This window comes from Leptodactylus fuscus, chromosome 7 (assembly GCF_031893055.1).
Source record: "Leptodactylus fuscus isolate aLepFus1 chromosome 7, aLepFus1.hap2, whole genome shotgun sequence".
NCBI lineage: Eukaryota > Metazoa > Chordata > Amphibia > Anura > Leptodactylidae > Leptodactylus > Leptodactylus fuscus.
In genome coordinates, this window is record NC_134271.1 from 115,074,907 (window position 1) to 115,092,668 (window position 17,762).

The following is a 17,762-nucleotide window of genomic DNA, read 5'->3' on the forward strand; positions in this document are numbered from 1 at the left end:
TTGTATAATGTCCCGTTTACCATTCCCCACATGATACATTGCCCCTCTATACAGTATACTGTCCCCATTACAGGCCCTCTTACAGTAAGTGCCCATGTCACAAGTCTACATACAGTAAATGCCTCCTTTATAAGCCCCACAATATAGTCCCTTCTTATATAGACCCCACAGAGGTACTTTAGACTTAATCAGTCTTAGTCAAGTCGTTGGCATAAAATGAGCCAAACTTTTACAAGGGGCACTCCTATTAATAAATGTGGCACATCCTGTGGCCAGAAAGTCCACTCTACCCTAGCTATCAGGTGGCTTAGATTTGTGCTATAATAGTACTGTTAATCTGAGAGACTGGCCCAGCCATCTTGCTAATCCCCGTACACTTTCTGAAAAGTGGTCTGAATAGAGGAAAATAACAAAAGGCTGCACTTTTCCTTTTTTTGTGCAACATATGGTTCCACCTCATTGCTAAGTACCCATTTAATACCTCTCCTTTTTAAATGGTGGTGGGGGGTTCCCATGAAACATATTTATTGTCTATGCACACAGTTGGTTAAAAATATGTATTTGTTTTGTGGGATAATCCCAGTGGAACACCCCCAATCGGTATAATGGGGGCTCAGAGCCCCCACTTTCTCCTGCCTTGCTGTCAAGTATATGCACTTCTTGGGTGAATTTTATGGTGTTACAAAAACCTATATGTGATGGGCGCCCTATTGGTGGGACCCCTGGTCAAAAAGTTATCATCTATTCTGTGGATGGACATTTAAGAAGCAGCTATCTAAACTTCTCTAAATAGATTGGATTTTTAATTCTTTTAATGTCTTTTAAGGAAATTTTACGATCAAGAAACAGATCAAGAATCAAATTTTTCGGTTTATCATTCAGTTGTTATATTACTTGTTCCAATTTTACCAGTATGTGTAATTAGAATAAGGGTTGAGCGATTGGGGTCGGAAAAGATCGGATTCCGATCCCTATCTTTTTTGGCGGGATCGAGGTCTCACGTTCGTTCCCACAATGCATGGCTACTGGCCAATCATTGTTGGAAAAGCATTGTTTGCTTTTCCGACAATGATTGGCCAGTAGCCAAGCATTGTGGGAACTAACGTGAGACCTCAATCCCACCAAAAATTTTTTCGAGATCTTTTCCGATCCCGATCACTCAACCCTATTTAGAATGAGAACATTCCATCACCTAACATACAAAATAACCAAATTTAAGTGATGACTTACACAGCTGAAAATGATGTAAATGTAATGTACAATACCGTAATACAAACAGGCATGTTCTTCCCTTATTAAGGATAAGTGAATGTACTTACAGGACACAAATGATGCAGGAATAATAGGCCGAGACAGTCGGTGCGAACCAAACTGCTTGACGTACCTGTGTATGCTGAAAGGGGTAGACTTGAATGATCTGAGAATGTATTAGGAAATCAGCTGTAACACATTGAAACAAGGCTACACATCATTATTTTATCATGCCGTGAAAAAGCCCTGTTTCATCCATTAGCCATACACTACAAGCCTATACCATTCATTGTAACTGTGACGCTGATCAAATGTCCACTATGTTGACAATACCAAAAAAGGACCTTAGGATAGGAAATAAATATCTGACCATACATCCCGGACCCACACAGATCATCTATTCAATTTCATTTGTCACATGACCTATTTGTAGCTCAGCCCCATTCAAGTGAATGAGGCTGAGCTGCAATACCAAACACAACCTCCACACAATGTATGACGCTGTGCTTGGTATTTGGTCAAAATGATGCGGTACTCTCTAAAACGCTACAGTCTCTAAACAGCTGATCAGTGAGGGTCCCTGGTGTCAGATCCCCACTGATCTTTACTTGTAATAATAACTTAATGTATTATTATTAATAATAGTAATAAAAATCTGCACTTCAACTTTTAATGGTTTTGGCTGTACATGGTCTTATTGTGTCTATGAAACTAACTGGCACTTTATACTGACTTTGACTCCTTTTTATATTGCACATTTGCAGACTGTTAACATAAAAGTTTTTAGTTTAGAGCTATACTCAAAAAGGAATCTGTAAGCCATAAATCATGAGGATTTAGTTATTGGTGTGTGCTGCACATTGAAGTATAAATCTCATTTTATTCACTTGCTTGGTATTCTGAAATTGCTTATTCATGGGTCCTGTCTCCACAATTACAATTGGTATCCTTTGCAATGATTAATTTGACCATGGCTGTCCCTATGCTTCATTTGTCACCAGTAATCGAGTGGGACATGCCGTCCATAAACATTACCATTTGTTATGGCCAATAAAACACAATTGGACTGATTTACTAATAAGGTCTAAACGCTAGACAGTGCAAAGTTAGACTAGACAGCCTTATCTACGCCAGATTTATCACGGTGTCTGATGCTGGGTGATGAATCCATCATAGTATTAGACTGTAAGCCTCCTAATATTTGGCTTAGTGTACGCCAGAAAATAAAGTGCAACCATTTTGGTGCATTGGCCCCTGGTGTTACAATTTAGACAAGCCCATGTGTCACTAAAATATGTGAAGCCATACTCCTCTTTTTTTCGTGTAACTAAGAATGGCAGGGCCCCAAGGCAAACATTTGACATGGGGCCCCCCAACCCCCCGGTCCTGCTTACAGCAGCATCTACAGAAGGAGAAGAGCAGGCGGCCATGAGCAATAGTGGGGAACGGTAAGTAGATAGGACCCATTACCTGCTGGGGTTACTCCAGCTGGTAATGGTCTATTTAAAAAATAAAAAAATCAGGGGCCCGCCCGTTGGAACCCCCTAATGCCCCTGGTCCTGTGGCAGTGGCTACTGCTGCTACCCCAGTAGTTATGCCCCTGTACAAGTCATAAAATATTGTCTAGAACACTTGAGTCAGAAAGGACAATGTCTCTCATTAAGGGGAGACTTATTACAATCCAAGGAATTCTGGGTAAGGAAAATGCAAAGACCTCATTGGTGAAAAAGAAGAACTTGCTCATTGCGCCACCTATTGGGAGTTAGCTCCCTATAGATAAATACCTGGTTTTCAAAGAATCCTAAGGGCATAATCTGAGGATAATAGCCAAGCCAGAATAACTCCTCTAGAAGGACGAGGTTCCCATCCACAGAGGGTACTGGTTGTGTGAATATTGTGGGACAAGGCATGTAAGGGTAAGGTCATACATTGAGCAATAGCTGCGTATTCTTTTTTGTTGTTGATTTTTCTGTATAACCAAACCCAGGAATGGATTTAACAGAAGGGAACAATATAAAAGCTCCCCTTCTATTTCCTATTCCTTTTGAAGCCACTCTTGGTTTTGGCTAGTACAACCACAATAGACAGGTCAGTGACTTGCTCCAGCGATTCTGCGCTATAGGTAACAGGATCACAACTCTTCTGTCCATTTTGGCTACATTTCTGCAGGACAGCAGATCTTTGTTTCTTGGCCACTATTTATTTGACTTAAAGGAGACTTGGTGTTCTGAGTTTGTATTTTGTTGAAACATAGTTTATAACTTTTTGCATAACGATATCTTTTCTATCTCTTTAGGGTATATTTCTAGTATATGACATAACAAGCGAGCGTTCCTACCAGCATATAATGAAGTGGGCCAGTGATGTAGATGAGGTACGTCTATTTCATTGCTAAATTAGTCTGAATAAAGGGAACCTGTCACTATGTTCTACCATTCTTATGTTCTATGTTCTTACACAGGCAGCAAGCGATAGAGCAGGAAGAACTAGGAAAATATATAGTTTTGTAAGAAAAGATGCATCTGACTTGTATTTTATTCATTTCGATCCAAGTTTAGGAGTCCAGTGGGTGGTTCTAATCTGTGATCGGCAACCTTCCATAGCTGTCCATCAATAAGCCCTTTGAACTCCTATCTCTATATGGATGGTCATACAGGGAAGGCTGTCAATCACAGATTGGGACCACCCACTGAACTCCTAGGCATAGAAAGCAAGAACTTAAATAATATACATGTTATACAGTCGTTTCCTACAACATTACTGTATATATGAATCTGTTCGACTCTGCTCAATAACACAATGCCTGCAAATAAGACAAACTTCAGCCTCCGAGATTCCTTTTGCGATCCCTGTTAATGTCGCTTGCTGTATTCTACCGACACGGCTGAAATCCATAATCTGTGCATTTACGTTAATTTATCCCATTACAGAATACAGTTTATGGTAGTTTTAGGGGAAAAAATAGAACTTTAAACCCTACCCGGGCTAGGTCAGTAGTGCAGCTAAAGGAAGGCAGTATATTGCTAAGCTGTAAAGGAAGAGGCCATGACTAAGACAAGCAAAGTAGATAATTAGAACAATTTGTTTTATATGAAGCTATACTTATGTACTTTGCCGAGACGTTCTCTAGCTGCGGATGTGCAAGGTACCGACAATTCATTAACAAGACAATGTACTGACGTCTTATTGTTAATGAATGCGCCCCAATATATCATTTGTAATGTGACGGTATTTCTAGAGGAGCTGAGTTTTAGCAATCTTCCTCAGCAGATGGTAATGCATTGCCATGTGGAGGTGGATGAACATCAGATAGCCATTGCAGAACAGCAGGTTGTCATTGAAGATAAGCTTGCACCTCCTACACATAGATATCATACATTATATGGCAGGTCGTATTATAAATTCAATGAAAAGGCTTGTCTGGATAGGTGGCTATCAGCTTTAACAGATAGCGCTGTGTTTAATAAGATATGAATGATATTTCTTAGGACTTGGCACCAATTCAGTGTCTGGTTCCTGTGGCTGAACAAGCCCAGTTACACACTAAGATCTCATTACCTTTCTAGTATTTTGAGGTCAGCATTAGAATGGGCCATATAAAATATCCCCACACGTTGAGTTTTCTGCACTGAATACATATATTGTATAAGTGTACATGTATTCGGCTAAGGTCGAAGCTAATAAAATGGCGGTTTCTTTTAGTATGCACCTGATGGCGTCCAGAAGATACTGATCGGAAACAAAGCCGATGAAGAACAAAAAAGGCAGGTTGGGAAGCACCAAGGGATGAAGGTACGCTCTGCTTAAAATAGATCTGAAATGTGTCAGCCATTGAAATGCAAAAAAGGATTGTTCTAGTGAAATGACTAATGATTTAATAATATAATGGAGAATTCCATCCCTCACATTGCCATGTACAATACCAGCTCCTGGAAATAACCTCAAAATGAAATAGTATAAGGTCACAGTTTTGGAGAAGGACATGGACTGCGCCGACCCCCAATATATATGTCCTGACCCTGAGAAACAAGAACTCTTCACTCTACTGCAAAGTATTAATGCTTTCTGAAATAGAAGGGGTAATACTTTAGACAATTAACAAAATTAAGTTAATGAACAAGAGACAAATCTAGATCATATTAATATTTGGTGTGACCGCCCTTTGCTTTCAATTCTTCTAGATAGACCTGCAGACAGTTTTTGAAGGAACTCGGCTGGGAGGTTGTTCCAGACTTCTTGGAGAACTAAGCACAGATGTGGATGTAGGCTTACTCCAATCCTTCTGGCTTCATGTAATCCCAGACGGACTGGATGATGATGAGATCTGGGTTCTATTGGGGCCGTATCATCACCTCCAGGTCTCCTCAGGCCAAAGGGCTGCCACACCAAATATTGATGGGAATTAGATTTCTCTTTTTCTTTATTTATTTATTAACACTTCTATCTCTGCAAAAATTCTTACTTTGTAGAATTTTTCTCATCTCTGTCTAAAACTTTTGCACAACACTGTATGATCTCTTAAAACATAGGAGTCTATGATCAAACTATTCCTGTTCTTCTTTGCTCGTAGTAGAGAGCCATGGAATATGGTAAGGGTAAGTTCACATTGGGTTTTTTTGGTCAGGATTTTGAGGCCGTATTCGCCTCAAAATCCTGACCAAAAAGACGGCTCCCATTGAAATCAATGGGAGCCAGTCAGGTGTTTTTTCCGGGATCCGGTTTGTTCCAACTCCTGGAAGAAGAAGCGAGATGCTCATTCTTCAGGCCGTTTTGCCTCGTGATTTGGCCTGAAGACACTCCCTCCTCCCGACTAGGCTCATTCATTGGGCCTAGTCCGGAGCGAAGTGCGCAACTGGATGCTGGTGCAGTGCACAGGTATTCAGTCGCGGCTACCCATGTTTTGGACGGAAACTGGAGGCCGCCTCAGGTTTCGGTCCAAAAAGCCCCGTGTGAACTTACCCTAACTCTGAAGTACAGTCCTATGAAAAAGTTTGGGCACCCCTATTAATCTTAATCATTTTTAGTTCTAAATATTTTGGTGTTTGCAACAGCCATTTCAGTTTGATATATCTAATAACTGATGGACACAGTAATATTTCAGGATTGAAATGAGGTTTATTGTACTAACAGAAAATGCGCAATATGCATTAAACCAAAATTTGACCGGTGCAAAAATATGGGCACCTCAACAGAAAAGTGACATTAATATTTAGTAGATCCTCCTTTTGCAAAGATAACAGCCTCTAGTCGCTTCCTGTAGCTTTTAATCAGTTCCTGGATCCTGGATGAAGGTATTTTGGACCATTTCTTTCTACAAAACAATTCAAGTTCAGTTAAGTTTGATGGTCGCCGAACATGGATAGCCCGCTCTCAAATGATCTGAAAACAAAGATTGTTCAACATAGTTGTTCAGAGGAAGGATACAAAACGTTGTCTCAGAGATTTAACCTGTCAGTTTCCACTGTGAGGAACATAGTAAGGAAATGGAAGACCACAGGGACAGTTCTTGTTAAGCCCAGAAGTGGCAGGCCAAGAAAAATATCAGAAAGGCAGAGAAGAAGAATGGTGAGAACAGTCAAGGACAATCCACAGACCACCTCCAAAGAGCTGCAGCATCATCTTGCTGCAGATGGTGTCACTGTGCATCAGTCAGCAATACAGCGCACTTTGCACAAGGAGAAGCTGTATGGAGAAGTGATGAGAAAGAAGCCGTTTCTGCACGTACGCCACAAATAGAGTTGCCTGAGGTATGCAAAAGCACATTTGGAGAAGCCAACTTCATTTTGGAAACAAAGATTGAGTTGTTTGGTTATAAAAAAAGGCGTTATGCATGGCGTCCAAAAAGAAACAGCATTCCAAGAAAAACACTTGCTACCCACTGTAAAATTTGGTGGAGGTTCCATCATGCTTTGGGGCTGTGTAGCCAATGCCGGCACCGGGAATCTTGTTAAAGTTGAGGGTTGCATGGATTCCACTCAGTATCAGCAGATTCTTGAGAATAATGTTCAATCAGTGACGAAGTTGAAGTTACGCCGCGGATGGATATTTCAGCAAGACAATGATCCAAAACACCGCTCCAAATCAACTCAGGCATTCATGCAGAGGAACAATTACAATGTTCTGGAATGACCATCCCAGTCCCCAGACCTGAATATCATTGAACATCTGTGGGATGATTTGAAGCGGGCTGTCCATGCTCGGCGACCATCAAACTTAACTGAACTTGAATTGTTTGTCCAAAATACCTTTATCCAGGAACCAGGAACTGATTAAAAGCTACAGGAAGCGACTAGAGGCTGTTATCTTTGCAAAAGGAGGATCTACTAAATATTAATGTCACTTTTCTGTTGAGGTGCCCATACTTTTGCACCGGTCAAATTTTGGTTTAATGCATATTGCACATTTTCTGTTAGTACAATAAACCTCATTTCAATCCTGAAATATTACTGTGTCCATCAGTTATTAGATATATCAAACTGAAATGGCTGTTGCAAATACCAAAATATTTAGAACTAAAAATGATTAAGATTAATAGGGGTGCCCAAACTTTTTCATAGGACTGTATATGCCCTTTATTAGTGTTACTGACTCGTGCATTAAGGGTCCATTCACAAGAAGTATTTTGGCAAAGAAAAAATCTGCTTCAGGAATTAGGAAATGTTTTTTCCTCCAGCACAGTGTCTGAACCTTGAAAAAAACGCTATCTGTTTTTCCACGCTGTTTTTTCCAATTCCACATAGATTTTCCATCTCCCATTGACTGCGTTGGTTTTTGCAGGCGGAATCCGCCTGAAGGAAGCTTTTTTTCTGCTACCGTAAAAAATCCGCTAGTGGGAAAAAAAAAAGATAGTGGAACCCATAGAACTCTATGGGGAGGCGTTTTTCCATGTGGATTCTGACACACCAAAAAACTCTGTGTGAATGGACCCTTACATGCCAGCCCCGCCAAGTCAAATAGACATATTATTTGTATTGAGATTAGGAGATGATCTGGCAGATATCTGTCAGATTCCTATATTACATCAGATTCCAATATCCGATTCTGGTTTTTGCAGTTTATGCAAACCTTATCTCCGCTCATGCATTGCCTCTCTTATGGTCATGTGACTTGACCATCTGGAGGACAGTAAATATCAGCCATATAAGGGTTACTTGACAGAAAGTTAATAAGATTTAATCAATGTCTTTATGCCAGTTTTTTTGTGAATAGATATTAACATGGCGTACAAGCTGAGCTATTTATAAAGGCTATGCATCACTTTTTTGACACAAACACCAGTAACCATGACACATTCTCTATAAATCCTTTCACTTTACAATAGCAGTATGTAATAAAATATGTTCCAGTAACCAAACGGTTAACCTGTCTAGTGGTGAAGGCCTTGAAATCCTTGTATTAGTGGATACTGTTACTGTGGCAACAGCCTCCTGTCTCCCGAGGGCTGATACGTGTAGTAACTTTGGCATGTTTTATAACTACCAGGAGTAGGCCGGACGTCACAATCCACAATGAGCAGCGAGAATGTGATGGGAGACCACATACAACCACATACTTCTTATTGTCTGGTCTTCTTATCGCATCAGGGGTGTTTTTCAATTAAAATAGTGGTGCTTGGGTATTGAAGGTAATGTTCCCAGTGCCCCAAGAAACCAAATTTGCATATTGAATAAAACTTCATGTTCTTGACATCCGTGGGGCTGTGAAACATAATAAAGGTATGATTTGTATTCATGTTATGGCATCTACAACACTATGGTGGCAGTTAAAAGCTAAAGGTAGTCCATCACCTCCAACATCCACTTAATGGGATTCTACCATTAAACTACCTTTTTTTCTAATGAACACGTCGGAATAGCCTTAAGAAAGGCTATTCGTCTCCTTCCTTTAGATGTGGTCTCCGCCGCGCCGTTCCGTAGAAATATCGGTTTTAACCGGTATGCAAATGAGCTCTCCGCAGCAATGAGGGCGGGCCCCAGCGCTGAAACACCGATGAGCGCATCCCCATTGCTGCCCAGAGCTCTTTCCTGCGCCGCCTCATTCTTCTGCAGCAACTCCGTCTCTTCTGGCTTCTCTTGCTCTTGTAGTTCTATACAGCAGCATAGAGAGGCCACCCCAAAATGGCCGCCAGCCAGCTCCTGTATTGAACTGCAAGAGCGGCTACCCAAAAATGGCTGCCGGCCGGCTCCTGTATTGAACTGCAAGAGCGCCTACCCCAAAATGGCTGCCGGCCGGCTCCTGTATTGAACTGCAAGAGCGGCTACCCAAAAATGGCCACTGGCTGGCTCCTGTATTGAACTGCAAGAGCGGCTACCCCAAAATGGCTACTGGCCGGCTCCTGTATTGAACTGCAAGAGCGGCTACCCCAAAATGGCTACTGGCCGGCTCCTGTATTGAACTGCAATGGGGATGCGCTCATCGGCCTTTCAGCGCTGGGGCCCGCTCTCATTGCTGCGGAGAGCTCATTTGCATAGCGGTTAAAACCGGTATTTCTACGGAACGGCGCGGCGGAGACCACGTCTAAAGGTAGGAGACGAATAGCCTTTCTTAAGGCTATTCCGACGTAGTAATTAGAAAAAAAAGTAGTTTAATGGTAGAATCCCTTTAAAAGAACAGGACTTGACAAAATATAATATAGTAGCCTACAGATGAGTGCCATGTTGCCCTTTTGTTGTCATTGGCAATGTTAGTAGGACAGCGAATAGGAGTCATAAAACATCCCCTGTGCAGGTAAGGATTGATGCTAAGAGTGTTTAATGGAAATGAAGCTAATGTAAGGTAAGTTACAAAGAAGCAATAAAAATGCCATAAATTGTAGCGTTCATTTGTAGGTCAATTTGTGCGACATTGTAAGCGTTGCCTACATTCTGCATTACATTCCGTGCTGAAAAAGATAAAATGTGAAGTGCACTCTTGTTCCATGGTACCATTATATGGAATGATATTAGTCTGTAAAATAAAATAGGGAAAAGCAATATATATCTACAGATCTACTTGAGATGCATCTTGGTGTTCAAAATATGAAATTGCTATATAAAGCCTGATTCAATGCTTTGAAATGGATTTGTGATCATTGCCTGCATTGTTTGCTCCAGACGCTACAGAATCCAGTATTTGGCGTATTGAAGGAGTAAACTAGATATTAATAACAGATTTGCACCGATAAGCAGACACCTGGCTTTCTCAATGTTTCTGCATAGATGCGTACTGTATTTTTATATTATTATTTTTTAATTTTTTTGACCCACTCTTTAGAAAGATGTAACATGCAGCACGTTCCTATACAGTTGAAAACCAGGTATATGTCAATGCATACCGGCCCGGTGGAGACTTATAAATATAGATGTCGGGTGTATGGTCTATTAGATCTATAATATGACATAAGCTTGTCTCTAGTCTAATGGATATCTCGCGTGACATTGTACAGGCTCCATGTTTTGCCGTGTACATGAGGCCTTCAGGATGTGAAGATGAGTCTTATCTACATCTATAATAAAATGACGTGGGAGTGAATCATTTCTGTTTGATTGTCTTATAGGTATTGGCAGAAAAGATACGGCTTGTGCTTACTGAATAGCAGATGCTGTTGGCCGCTTATCTTTAATTATTATAGGCATATACTATGTGGTTATTGTATATTCTTCTAATACTGATGTCTGGAGGACTGTAGGTGTTCTGTCTATAAGCTGATAAGGCTGTATTACAATGCATTCACTAACAGCAATATAGTAATACAACACATGTTCAGTGTTATTAGTGTGTTATAAAACAATTCTGTACAAGTACATTATAGTAATACATTGATCTATGGGAGGAAAAACTGTTACTGCAGAGACCATTGCTAGGCTGTGGCGACGATTTACTAATAGGCAATGGGAGGTTAGACTAGCAGTCTGAAAACATTACAGATTTATCACAGTGGTTGAGGGTAAGTTCACACTGGGTTTTTTGGACTGGAACCTAAGGCGGAGGCCGCCTCAGGTTCCGATCCAAAATACGAGTAGCCGTGCACTCCACTCCAGATTAGGCCCAATGAATGGGCCTAGTCAGGAGGAGGGAATGTCTTCAGGCCAAATCGCGAGGCGAAACGGCCTGAAGAATGAGCATCTCACTTCTTTTTCCGGGAGCCGGAACAAGCCAGCTCCTGGAAAAAACTCCTGAATGGCTCCCAATGATTTCAATGGAAGCCGTCTTTTTGATCCGGATTTTGAGGTGAATACGACCTCAAAATCCTGACTAAAAAACTCCGTGTGAACTTAGGGGGCGTTCACACTACTCGGTGTCCGACATGTAGTGTCCGCTCCTAGTGTCCGCTCAAAATCTGTCACGGACACTAGGAGCGGACCCTAGATGTGTCCGTGACACCTGTCATTCACTTTAATGGGCATCGGGTGCGTTCTTTTGCACTCCGTGCCTGTCCTTTCCTGTCCGCAAGAGAAGATGTCCGACTTCTCAAGCGGACAGAAAAACCCTGCATGCAGGGGGAGGAGGCGGAGCGTCGTGGGGGGGCGGGGTGGAGCGAAGGGGGGCGGGGCGGAGTGAAGGGGGCATGGCGGAGCGGCGTTAGCAGGCAGAGAGCAGGCACGGAGAGGACCTGCTCTCTGCCTGAGCGTGAGGGGAGGCCGCTGGAGCAGCGCTGCTCCAGCAGCCTCCCCAATCCACCGCTCGGTGACGCTCCCTGGGGCCCTAGCATAGCGCCGCCTGAAGCGGTCGCTTCAGGTTGCCTCATGAGAGGTGCGGCGCTGTCGGGGATCAAGTGGGGTTTGTACCAGTTGGAATGGCACCTCCTGCGATTTTGTTTTTGTCTTTGCATTGGGGAGCATTAAACTATGCGTTCAGGGTAAATTGAATATATAGTTAAAGTATGAGGCCTGGTTCACATCTGCATTTGTGTCTCCATTCAGGGAGTCTGCTTAAGGATCCCCCGAACTGAAACCTATACACATAAAAAAGTGTTTACCTAAGGAAACCCATGGACCCCATAGACTATAATGGGGTCTGTGTGGTTTCCGCTCGGTTTCTGCACGAAACATGCGGAGAGAAAAGTGCTGATTGCAGCATGTTTTGTGCGGAAACTGAGTGGAAACCACAGGGACCCCATTATAGCCTATGGGGTCTGCGGGTTTCCCAGGTAACCGCTTTTTTATACATATAGGTTTCCATTCTCAAGCGGACTCCCCAAACGCAGATGTGAACCGAGCCTCATATCTAAAGGCAGCTTCTCCCCATCATCATCGCAAATAACTTAGTAACTGTACAAAGTAAAAATATAAGAAGAAATTGTTACAACGTCCGGGTGCGAAATTTATCATTGTCCTAAGTGCAAATCTGTTATTAACTACAAATGACTGGGGACGCAGTTGTGTCTCCACACACGTGCCGACAGCAAAAACCATTTCAAACCTACTACTACTTGCTAGGATCCACTCAATATTTTGAACACTAAGAAGTGTCCGGTGCGCGTAGATATATATTAACCCTGTATTTTATTTTACAGGCAGTGTTCAAACATTGAACAACATTTTCAGTGGACCATGAACTAAGGAGACAATGTATGTACTACAGATAAGTATGTATTATTTTGTAGTGTCAGTTTTTTGTATCTTATTATGCATGACTTATAGTATTTAATACCCGCCCATAGATTTATAGTTTACAGTTACCGCTAAATTAGACTAAAAACATTGATATAATATACTAGGGTTCATACGATAAAGGGGAGCCTCATGTAATAAAAATACATATCGACTTTAGTGGCTGATTTTCTGATCTTAAAAATTACTGCATTCATGGTCGTATCCACTGGCAACCAACCAAGACAACAGACTGTGACCACAAGATATGCAAAATTTTTAATTACTTATATTTGCAAAAATCTTGAACTTTTAATTATCTATACATTTAAAAATGGTTATGTACATGGGACTACCCCTTTAATCAGCAGTGGAAAGTCGCAATGGAATACTAGTGTCCTGCAATCCGTCGCGGTTAAACCGTAATCGAATATTGCGGTGGAAAATCAAAAGGAACTTATATTCATTTTTTGTGAATGTTGCCTAATTGTTATATTTACAGTGTAGATGTCTTTAGTATAATGTCCGCATATCAAACCCACATGTGTTTATGCATGTGGATTTCAATACAGATTTACTGTCCATTAAATCCTACTATGTCATATATTTCATGTGTTGTATGGGGTAGGGGGGAGACAAGTCATTGCCAGAGATGTCTTAAGGCCTTGGCACACAACAGATTCCTCTCCGTGTGGGCGGCAGGACCCGGACTATTCTCGATTGTATACATAGGAGCCAGTGCATCGTACTCAGGACCTGCTGCACACATGGGCAGTTTACCAAGTATCATTATGCACACAACAGTGAAAACAACCCCCATAACAATGAGCATGAATGGGTCTATTCCAATGTCCAGCAAAAAAAGTATGACCCGCTCTATCGTTCTCTATTTTGATGGCTACAAAAAATATATGAAAATAAATACACCAATAGGCTTTCATGGGTTTGATTGAGCTCTTGACCCGCATCAAGGATGTGAGGAGCCTCGAATTCCTGACTGCTAGCCTCAACAATACCCTGGAGGCCTTCCATTCCATTAGGTTCCCCTGGGACATGCATTGTACTTTGCGTGGCCTCTGACCCTAGATTTTCCTCCTCTTCCCTTCCCATCCCTTTCCTCCCTTCTTGTTTCTTTTTTTTTAAATGTAGATTGTGAGCCCCACATAGAGCTCACAATGTACATTTTTCCCTATCAGTATGTCTTTTGTTGGAATATGGGATGGAAATCCATGCAAACACGGGGAGAACATACAAACTCCTTGCAGATGGTTTTTTGCCCATGGCGGGATTTGAACACCAGGACTCCAGCGCTGCAAGGCTGCAGTGCTAACCACTGAGCCACCGTGTGGCCCCTTTCTCCCTTCTTGTTTCTGTATGTCCGTCTTCCCGTTCCTTTTTTGTTTTATTTGTTCGAATGTCTATTGAATTGTTTCTTGTATGAGACTTGGCCATTCCGCCTCTCTCTTAGTCTGTTTTCAATTCACTTATGATATACTATCTATCTATCTATCTATCTATCTATCTATCTATCTATCTATCTATCTATCTATATGTTATGTAAAAACCATTCAATAAAAAAATGCCCGTATGTTGGCCGGTCAAAAAACAGTTATTATATGGCTGTTATTTAATGTCACGTGAATAAGGGCGAAAAATGGTCTGACCATTTCTCATAGACGTTTGGCCAGTGAAAAACCAAAATGTTCATCTGAATAAGGCCTCACTCCACTCTCCCCATTCAGAACAAAGACATACGGGGCATCAGAAGGAGATACTGTCGGCCGAACAAGTTCCACTGTCAGCTATTGAAGCCGTACGGCCACCTAAAGTATCAAGTTCTTCTGTGTATTAAATAGATTTGTATAAAGACACAAACACAATTAAAGCCTATGAAGAATGAAAATGATCAGCTTATCTTTTTTTCTATGTATAATCCTAATATCCTTGACAGATAAGGAACTTCCCACCCCTACATTACATTTTGCGGTTAATATTTAATCATTGTTTATTGTGCAAACATTTACACTTGTCTTATATAAGCGCTGCTCAAGCATTGCCTGACTTGGTATTACTTCTGTCGTCTTTGGGGAAGGGGATCGGAATCTATTTTTGCCCTGAAACTTAAGAAGAACATCTAAAATGTAATTGATTTTACAAGGTGTTTCTGTATAGAAGTATAATAGAAATCGATTACTACACCATATGAGAATGTATTTGTATGAAAACTTGTCATTGCCACTCTTGGGTAAATATTAGAATTATCAGCATGTAATATGTCGCTCCAGCTGGGTACACAGCCCGGTGGCCTTGTAACAGCTCGTACAGTGGCTATGTAAACTTGTAGAAAACAGCTGCTAGGATTTTATTTCCTTTATAATCTGACATGTAAAAATTCAACCCCTGTCCATATTACAGGGCTGCAACCATCCGTACATCCCTGGACAATCCGTAAAATTAGGAAATTAGCTATTTTCTTGCGACTGTGATGAAAGACAGTTTTGTTTTTTTTTTGTTTTTTTCATTTTTAATGGTACTTGAGCAGAATATTGTGAACAGTTAGCTGCTATTGGTGATTTGTTGGTTTTAGGGTAAGTTCACACATGTTTTTTGGACCGGAACCTGAGGCGACTGAAAGCCAGTAGACTGCACCAGCATCCAGCCGCGTACTCCGCTCTGGATTAGGCCCAATGAATGGGCCCAGTCCGGAGGAGGGTGTGTCTTCAGGCCGAATCGCGAGGCGACTCGGTCTGAAGAATTAACACCTCGCTTCTTTTTTCCACGAGCCAGAAGAAACGGCTCCCAGAAAAAAATCCTGAGCGGCTCCCATTGATTTCAATGGGAGCTGTCTTTTTGGTCAGGATTTAGAGGCGGATACAGCCTAAAAATCCTGACCAAAAAACTACGTGTGAACTTACCCTTAGGTTCACAATTCTGTGATTATAAGTAAAAAAATCTATCTCTTTTTGATATTTTTCTTGCTTGCCGTCGGCCAATATCCCCATGTCTTTTTCAGCTCCAGTCTTACCCATTGTTTTATTATATAATACATAGTTGTATCGCTTTTTTCCACAGATCAGGTGAATAACTCTACATTTATCCACATTAAAATTCATGTGCCACTTCTCTGCCCAAGCCTCCAGCTTCCCCAAATCACTCTGTACAACACAGAGGACAGTAGAAAATTACAGTTTAGTATCATCTCCAAATATTGGGAAATCTATGTTTTGATTGCTTGTGTTCTGTTTCCGTTCCTATTTACAAAGGAAAGCTAACAAAGCTATTTTTTGTTTGTAGCTTGCAGAAGAATATGGCATGGACTTCTATGAAACAAGTGCCTGCACCAACTATAATATAAAGGAGGTAAGAAATCTGGAATGGGTGGTGTATAATTAGATTTAAAGAGGACTGTCACAAGGGCTGGCCGATAGGGCTGACACTGGAGGGATATCAGTGCCGAAACTAATGGCGCCAATATCTCTAGCACTGAGGCACGTACCAGCAAAGCTGACATGCTGGGATTTCCAAAAACACATTTTTGAAAATACAGCTTTTCCGCAGCTTTTTTTTCTGCTGCTTTTCCGCAACATGAGGCCTTCGCTTTAGACTAAGACACTATGTTGGCGTCCTGTAGCAAAAAATGTGTTGTGGGAAAAACCACAGCAGCAACACATCGCGGTTTTTCTCACAGCGCTTTAGACAGAAAGTTCACAGAGATTTCCTTTGCAGACTTTCTACCTATCTGGAAACTGCCAGCGTTTCTGTAGGTAAAATTGACGTGCTATAATTTCCATAATCACACTGATTTTGGAAATCGCAGTGTGTCTGCAGCACAGTTTCCACCACAAAGTGGGCATGAGATTGCCGCAAATCGGGACATTTATGCCACGTGGGGCCCTACCCATAGGGTGCATTCACACTGAGTAAACGCTAGCTTATTCTGAACGTAAAACACGTTCAGAATAAGCGGCGTCTAAAGCAGCTCCATTCATTTCTATGGGAGCGGGGATACGAGCGCTCCCCATAGAAATGAATGGGCTGCTTCTTTCACTCCGTGCAGTCCCATTGAAGTGAATGGGGAGTGCCGGCGTGTACGCTCCGGCAAGAGCAGAGCTTGCCGTATACGCCGGCACTCCCCATTCACTTCAATGGGACTGCACGGAGTGAAAGAAGCAGCCCATTCATTTCTATGGGGAGCGCTCGTATCCCCGCTCCCATAGAAATGAATGGAGCTGCTTTAGACGCCGCTTATTCTGAACGTGTTTTACGTTCAGAATAAGCTAGCGTTTACTCAGTGTGAATTCACCCTTAGGGGGTTTTCTGGCCCTAAATGTATTTTCATATTGAAGAGCTATTCATAGGATAAGTCATCAGTATCAGATATCTGGGGTCTAAAATCTGGACCCCGCACAGATCAACTAATTCGGCTGCTGGAAGTTAAAGGGATTCTATCATTGGGAATCATTCTATCATTTTTAACTAAGCATATATTTGCATAGCCTTTAGAAAGGCTATTCCACACCTACCTTTTGTTTGTTAATTCTCTCAGAAGTTTTTGAATTAGCCCACTTTTATTAATATGCTAATTAACCAGCATGGGCACCAGAAGTTCAGTGAGTGGTGTGTGTACACAGGGGGAGGTGAGAGCAGGGAGGCTTACCCTGCTTACTGTATAAGCAGCCACAAGAAAATGGCTGCTTACACCAGACGGGCATGCGCAGTCGGCTCTGCACAAGGCCCGACGGCAGAGCCGACTTGCGCATGCGTAGAAGTTTCACTCCAGCACCAGAAGAAGTTGCGTGAAGAGACTGTTCCAGAAGAAGATGGAGGCGTCGCTGGAGCATTGGTGATGCCCCCAGTGCTGTTTAAGCGCTGAGGACCACCCCCAGTGCTGCAAGAGAACACATTTGCATAGCAAAGAAAACTGGGATTTCTACTGAATGG

General features: G+C 41.9%; 1 protein-coding gene across 1 annotated transcript in view; it reads left to right on the top strand.

Annotated features, from left to right (window-relative positions):
- Window positions 1-17,762, top strand: part of RAB15 (RAB15, member RAS oncogene family) — a 47,275-nt gene that overhangs the window by 22,143 nt on the left and 7,370 nt on the right. Inside the window, exons 4-6 of the mRNA XM_075282846.1 lie at window positions 3,548-3,625; window positions 4,954-5,043; window positions 16,116-16,181. Of these exons, the coding sequence (XP_075138947.1) occupies window positions 3,548-3,625; window positions 4,954-5,043; window positions 16,116-16,181 (234 nt within the window). The remainder of the gene's footprint in view (window positions 1-3,547; window positions 3,626-4,953; window positions 5,044-16,115; window positions 16,182-17,762) is intronic.